The 7,666-nt window shown below is 46.9% G+C and overlaps 1 protein-coding gene across 1 annotated transcript in view; it reads left to right on the plus strand.

Annotated features, from left to right (window-relative positions):
* The window catches only part of LOC126398241 (kinesin-like protein KIF26A), a 73,497-nt gene that overhangs the window by 4,529 nt on the left and 61,302 nt on the right, over window positions 1-7,666 (plus strand). Inside the window, exons 2-3 of the mRNA XM_050057404.1 lie at window positions 380-835; window positions 2,972-3,096. Of these exons, the coding sequence (XP_049913361.1) occupies window positions 542-835; window positions 2,972-3,096 (419 nt within the window). The 5' untranslated portion in view covers window positions 380-541. The remainder of the gene's footprint in view (window positions 1-379; window positions 836-2,971; window positions 3,097-7,666) is intronic.

The raw sequence follows: 7,666 nt of genomic DNA on the forward strand, positions 1-7,666 counted from the left end.
ACACACACACGTGGTTACGTTTAGCCAACACACACATACAGACGTGGTTACGTTTAGCCAACACACACACGTGGTTACGTTTAGCCAACACACACACACGTGGTTACTTTTAGCCGACACACACACACGTGGTTACGTTTAGGCAGCACACACACGTGGTTACGTTTAGCCAACACACACACGTGGTTACGTTTAGCCAACACACACACACACACACACACACACACACACACGTGGTTACGTTTAGCCAACACAGAAACACTCAAGCACAAACTGAAGTTTCAGAGTTTTTAATTTTCATCAGCTCCTCAAAGATTAAACTTTTCTTCTGATCTGAATATTTACTTTAAATCTTTTGTCTCTGACTCCGCCCCCTCAGGACGTGGCCTATGCCTCCTTCCTCTTTGATAAACTCCAGCGGCTCCAGTGTCCTCGCCGCGGCCGCCATGCCTCTGTGGATGCTCATTGTGACGTGTGTGGCGCCTCCTTCCACCAGCTGAGACGTCTCGCTCTGCGTCGTGCTCTGGGCATCAGCAGAGAGATGACGCCTCGCCCTGCTGGCCCTGGTGTTCCCCCACCCCCCACCTCCACTGCCACCGCCACCTCCGCCCGGCCGATGTCAGATAAGCTGCCGCTGAAGCAGCAGAAGTGGTCGGTTGAGGATCATCAGGGGGGCAGGACTCTGTGGGGGTGGGGCGGAGTTCACAGCACCTATCTGGGAGGGGGCGGAGCCAAAGGTCTGGCCACAGTCACACCTCTTCCTCTGAACGCACAGCACCACCTGGAGGGAGTGTGGAGGGTCTCCTGCTGCGCTCCTGAACACCTGCACGCTACGGTGAGCTGTGAGGGACAAACTGCATCAACAACCTGGTTAATAACTTCTCTGGGATTTAAATAAAACGTGTGTTACCTCATGTTTATTCTGACATGTTAAAACGAATCAGGTCCAACATGTTCATCAGCTGATGGGTGAGCCAGGCTAACAGTTTTCCCCCGCTCCCAGTCTTTATGCTAAGCTAACGTTAGCACAACTCAATGTTATAAAGACTGTTTCATTGACTGACGCCTGTCCTGATCCTGGAGACAGAAAAGATTCATGAGATAACATCTGACACAGACTCTCAGGGGTTGTTAGAGCGCCCCCTGCAGTCTCTCTCAGGTACGAGGGACCAGGACCTCATCATGACCTTGGTTTTGATTTCCCAGAGTTCTGTGTGTGTGAGTCAGAGCTCTGCAGACTCATGGCTGTGGTGGAGCAGATGTTGATGAGGGCTGACGGCAGCAGCAGCCGGTAAACGCTCCACCCTCTGCAGGAAGCTACGTCTTCATTATCCACCTCATTGTTCTCCATCAGCACGCTGAGAGAAGCTTCGTCAGTCTCCACAACACGCTCACACACACACACACACACACCTGACACACACCGCACACATCCACGGCACTCAGTTTCTCCTCAGATGGTGAAAACACCTTAAATGAAGATTATCCTTAAAATCTGAGTTAAGATTTCTTAAGAATAAAATTGTTTGCACAAAACACCCTTAATTTTTCTCCTCCATTTCCGTAAAGTGTTCACTTAGCATTTAGAGTTTTACCACCCCTGAAAACTTGCACTTTTGCCGCCTTAACTTTCGTCCTCGTACCGCCGTGTTTCCCCCAGTGCTGCTGGGCGGCGTTAAACGACAACTGGCAGCATATCATGGTGACATAAAAGGACACCTTGTTTTGTTGGTTTCTGACGAGTCACTGCCCAAGTGCCGGATTTTGACAACTTCAGAATGAGTCCAGGCTCTGGTTGCAGTGTCCTCCATGTACGCTGTTGTTGTTATTTGCAGATCAGATTTACTCTTTAGTGAGTGCAGTCTTTTATTCTATTCTGTCTATTTTCCTCCTCTGAACAACTTTATTGTCTCGTCTTCTTTTCTTCTGCCATCTTCTCATTCATTCTACTCTGTGAGATGAGATCAGGCATCACGAGCGCAAACAGTCATAAAATCTCTTTTAATGTGTTTTTGCTTAACTAAGGAAACTTTTTTAAGGGATTCTGTGCAACACCCCCCAGCTAAGATGGAATTAGGCCTTAAGGGTAATACTGAAGAAGAAGAAGAAGTCACAGTTCAGAACAACAGCGAGTTACTGATGATGACCTCACAGCTGTTTTTCTGTTTAACGCTCTGAACCTGATTGAATAATTAAAACCTGTCCCACAGATTCAAACTAGCGGAGGAGCTGGCGGCCCTCGCTGCTCTCTGCTCATTAGCGTTTAGCAGGATTAGCCATCAGCCACCGACATCCGTTGTTCAGTCAGCGGTCATGTTATTGTGATGGAGCAGAGTGGGAAGTTTGGAAGCCAGCGAGTCGTCTAATGATCTCAGATAATCAGTTAATGACCTCATCATCCTGAGCCTCCTCCTGCTGCAGCTGATAGAGCGTCGAGCTAACAAACCTCCAGCTGCAGGGGCGGCCATCTTTTCCTCCTCTGGGACCTCGAGCATGTCCGAGGACGTTAATCAGTTTTTATTGAATCAACGAGGCTTCAGTCTGAAAATCAGAAAATATCAAACAGTCAAAGCTACAAGAGGCCAGTGGTCTGAAAACCTACAGCTCCCATGATGCATTTCACCAACAGTCAGTCAATCACAGAGCGCCACGTTAACGAGAAAACTGATTTTACAACCACACAGCTTCTGTTTATGATTCTGGATCAGTTTGGGATGAATTCAGTTACCATGGTGACTGATTCAGGCCTCTGACTGGCTTCATCTCCATAGCAACAGCAGCAGAGGCTCATGGGTAGTGTAGTATTCAGAGACAGAAACAAACATAGTGACTGTTATTCAGAATATAAACTTGTACGATCAGTAAAGTGTCTTTATTCTGACGTGATTTTCCAGCATGAACCGACAATAATCAATAAAAGTATTGATCATAACGAATGACAGGTTTTAACTTCCTGTGTCTCATCTGTCAGGCTCTGACATCAGATGCAGATCATGTGACCCCGAAGACTTCCACTCAGGACATCAAACCAGCAGCTCACAGCGTCGCCACCCAAACCAGCCAACCTCCGTCTCCTGCCGCCGCCTTCTTCATCAGGTCAGTGAACGCATCACTCATCGACCCTTTAACCAATAAACTTTACAGCACGGCTCAGCGCTTCACAGGATCGTACTCTGCAGCACCGTGAGATAAAGATCTGCAAAAGTAAAGTGAATAAAATAAAAGATAAAAACAGAAACACACCAGGTGTAATTCAAAAACTGTTCAGACTGTAAAACCCCAAAGTTTGAGTGAACCTCTGAATTTGTTCCCTCATTGAAACGTTTCAAAGTGTGAATGGAGAAAATATTTTCATACATTAAACATGAAGAGCTTTCAGTCACATTTCATGGTCTTCATCAGCTTACAATACATTAACATAATCATCTCCACAAACATCAAAGCTCCAGAGTGTCAGATTATAATCTGATGCTTGTGTTCTGGTTCCCTCAGAATGAGCTGTTTATATCTACACAGGGAGCAGGTCCTCGTCTACAGAGATCACCATGTTGCACCACCATGTTTCTATAGTAGCCCAGAATGGACAAACCAAACACTGACTCTAGATAGAGACATTCATGTGTTCATAATTAGCAGCTCCTCTGTGACGAGCAGCGTCAGAGAAACACTGAGTTTTATGCCTTCGCACTGGTGACAGCTGCGTCCATCTATCCCATCCTCTCTCAAGAGGGGATTTCTTCTTAAATTTGGCACAAACATTCACTTGGACTCAACGATGAACTGATATTTTGGTGGTCATGGGTTTAAGTTCAAGGTCACTGTAACCTTGCACAGTCTCATTCTCAGGAACGTAGTATCTCAAGAAGGCCTTGAGGGATGTTTCTCAAATTTGGCACAAACGTCCACTCAGACTCAAAAATTAACTAATCATAAATTTTGTAGTCGAAAGTCAGTGTGACCTCACAAAACATGTTTTTGTCCATAACTGAAGAATTCATACACTAATTCTGACCAAACTTGACACAAATGTCTAACAGGATAAAATAATGAAGGTTAAAAGGTCAAAGGTCAGCTTGACTGTGACATCATCATGTTTTAACGTCATCGATCGAGCTAACTCGATCTTGGTGGACTGGTGGGCGGAGTCATACAACCACAGGGTGGACTGGTGGGAGGAGTCATTCAACCACAGGGTGGGCTGGTGGGAGGAGTCATACAACCACAGGGTGGACTGGTGGGCGGAGTCATACAACCACAGAGTGGACTGGTGGGCGGAGTCATACAACCACAGGGCTGTGATTCTAGTTTTAACCTGAACCTGTTTCCGTCTGAATAACGCTGACAACATGAGACACCTGATTTAAATGAAACTTTAAATCTGTGTGTTTCGCTTTAAGGGTAAACTGAAGGGTGAATTTTGGGTGTGAAGCTGCAGCTGAACTCTGAAGTCATGTAAAAAAAGACTTCCTGCAGTGAAACAGAGTCTGATGAGCTCCCCTCAGGGATGAATAAGATGTTTCATATGATTTCATCCCTCTGAGCTGATCCAGAGTCAGCTGTCAGCACACGCTTCACGAGTCAGACGCCGACTCTTCCCGCCATGCTCGGGCTAATTGGCAGATTTTCTATTTTTATCCTGTGATGGTGGTTGGACCTGTCAGAGAGCAGCTGAAGGTTCACACAGCGAGCAGTCAGCTGTCACTAAACTGTTCCACGTGTCTCCGTCCTCATTAATTGCACATCTTTTTAAAAATGGATTTTAAAACATCTGGACTCTCTCAGCCAATCAGGACGAGATTCTTAGTTTTATGACCGGTAACCGGGCAGGACAGAAAAAAAACAAAAACAAACACAGACATGTTGGGATGAGCCGATGGTGAGATCGTCTGAGTCCTACACATGTGACGTGTTTACATAAAGTGACTGAGGTCAGGTTCAGGAACAGAAACACGGTGATGACGTTCTGTAAATCGTTCTCCTGGAGGAAAGTTCTGTGTTCCCACCAAACCAACCTGGTCTCAATCTGAAGTCTTGAGTTCTGGTGCTTGGTCAGTGACCTCCAGTGTCTGATGATAAAAGCCGTCCTGTTACAGCCAATCAGCTTGTTCTGACCTCAGCATCAGTCTGATGTGTCCCATACGACAAGTCAACAGATATTGATCCTGATCTGATGATTGATCAGACGCTGATCCTCTTCCTGTCTTCCCAACGCCACCTGTTTATCTAAGAAGGTCGAGGATATTTAACGGTTCTGTATCATCAGACTGGTTTTTGAAGTCAGACGGCGACTTTGATACAAAGTGGTGACCACGACACGTGAACACACGGATGTATAAAGACACCTGGATACAGCGTTGGAGGCGGGTCCTGGGTCAATCCTATCAAAGTTACTCAGAGGCTCATGAAGCCAAAATGGTTCAGCTGATGTGTGTAACATTGTCTGGATGGTGCAGGTGCAGCAGAGACCTCTGCCAGCTGATACTTCCTGTTTAGCGCTCCGTTAATCTGCACAGTGATAAAAGTGATTGAATCTCGCAGCTGTTTAGACGTTGCAGATGTTTTCAGGATCAAATCTTGAGAAACGAGTCATTTACAGACGTCTCTTTATCAGTGGAGGTCTGTGGGAGGAAGTGTGGTTGGGCCGCAGGGCGTCATGTGACCAACAGAATTGGCTGAAAGCCCGTCACACATCCTGGAGGTCAGATGTGAATGTATGAATCAGATCTGCTTCATTCGCCCCCTGCTGGAGACATAATAAACTGCAGTTAACTGGATCTTTCTGAGCTCTGATTGGCTGCTCTGAAACAACACGACCTTTGAGAGTGACCCGACGCTGGCGGCACACTCTGTGAAACATTTAGTATAGAGTCAGCTGACTGCTCTCTGTGTGTCAGGGTGAGTATTACACACAGTATCCTGTTAGCTAACTTCCTTTTTATGTTAACTTCCTGTCCGAACATCAAAGACCACAGAAGTTGTCACTGAATGAACAGATGTCTGCTGACTATTTAACGTACACAGAGCCGTGCGGAAATGAGGCGTTCACGTGCGACCATGACATGGCGCCTCACACCACCTCCTGATGGATCTCTGCGGCCGGGGCTATTGACAGGGGTCACTGTGGGTGGTTTATTCATTTCACCATGTCTCTTATAATTATCACTGTCTGTCTGTGTGTCTGTCTGTGTGTGTGTCTGTCTGTGTGTCTGTCTGTGTGTCTGATGGAAACGTTAAAGATTAATGTGGTCATGAAACAGAGACTCCCCATGACGAAGCTCATCACACATTCAGAAACATGAAGAAGAAAAGACGTCCATAATTCAGAGGACAAAGAGAGACCTCTGTGTGATGAAGGAGGAGGAGGAGGAGGAGGAGGAGGAGGAGGAGGAGGAGGAGGAGGAGGAGGAGGAGCTAACATCAGTGTGTGGAGCATCTGAACTGGTTCCTGTCAGGTCACACTCAGGGCTCAGGTCTCGCTCTGACATCACTTTGCCGTCTGTGTGATGTTGTGTTTGTGTGTTTCATGGCAGTGTGTGTTCACTGAGCAGCAGTGTGAGCTTCATGTTGCTCCTCTCATTAAACTGAAACTGTCAACAATCTGTCAACAGCGCCCCCCCCCACCTCCCCGTCACTGAGGGGAGTCGAGTTCCCCAAAGTGTGTTTCTGGCTTTGGGCCGAGCGTCAGTATCGATGTGTTGGACTGAGGAGCGTCCGTCCTGACTGTGTTTGTGGAGGAGCTGCAGATCTGCAGCAATGCACCAAAATGTGACCTGGAAATGTGTCAGACTCGCAGGAGGCTGATTAACCATGCAGGGTCTGACGTCCACGAAACACGAGTCACTGCCACCGATGACTTTCAAAACTCTCACAAAGTTAACTGAGAGGAGAGACGGCCCGGAGCTCACTGAGACACAGCTGCTCCTCTTTTACTCTTTGCTTCAGTTCGTCTGTGTGTGAGCAGAGTTCAGTCTGTTGGTTGGATCCAGACCGACTGGCGCCTCAGATTTGTGCTGCTTGTTTATCTGTGAAGACACGTCAGGGACAGACGCAGTGAGACTGTTGTTAAAGATGAAACTCCATCAGCAGGTGTCTCCGTCCTCTCGGCTCTCATCACGTTCTGTCTCAGCAGGACGCTCGGCTCACGTTCTGTCTCAGCAGGACGCTCGGCTCAGCCAGGCTTCAGAGCCCAGAGCAGAGTCTGTGGGTCACATGACTGCTGCTGATGTACGAACACGTCTTTTAACACTGACGTTCATCAGCTCCAGATAAAGTGACCGTCACACGTTTCAACCTGTGAGTTCATCATGAGGAGAACCTGCATGTGAAGGAAAAGATGTCACATGACAGCGCCACCTGCTGCTACCACATATATCTACAGGTTATCTAGATATTCATAGAGACTGATGGCAGAGTATGGACACACTGGGTCTCATTCATGAAACGTGAGCAGAAGGAATTTGTGTGTAAACTGTTCGCAGACGGAAATTTACATGCGTGTCCGCATTCATCAATATTTTAGCAGCTCCGATCTTTTCGTAGCTACTAACAAAATCTACTCCTGCTCCTGACCACTCGTAGTGCTTGTGTAAATGTAGTAAAGCACATAAATATTGCTTGTCACTATTGGAAATTACAATTTTAACTCGTATTGCGCTCTGTTATGTAC

The sequence above is a fragment of the Epinephelus moara genome, chromosome 12 (genome assembly GCF_006386435.1).
Source record: "Epinephelus moara isolate mb chromosome 12, YSFRI_EMoa_1.0, whole genome shotgun sequence".
Lineage (NCBI taxonomy): Eukaryota > Metazoa > Chordata > Actinopteri > Perciformes > Serranidae > Epinephelus > Epinephelus moara.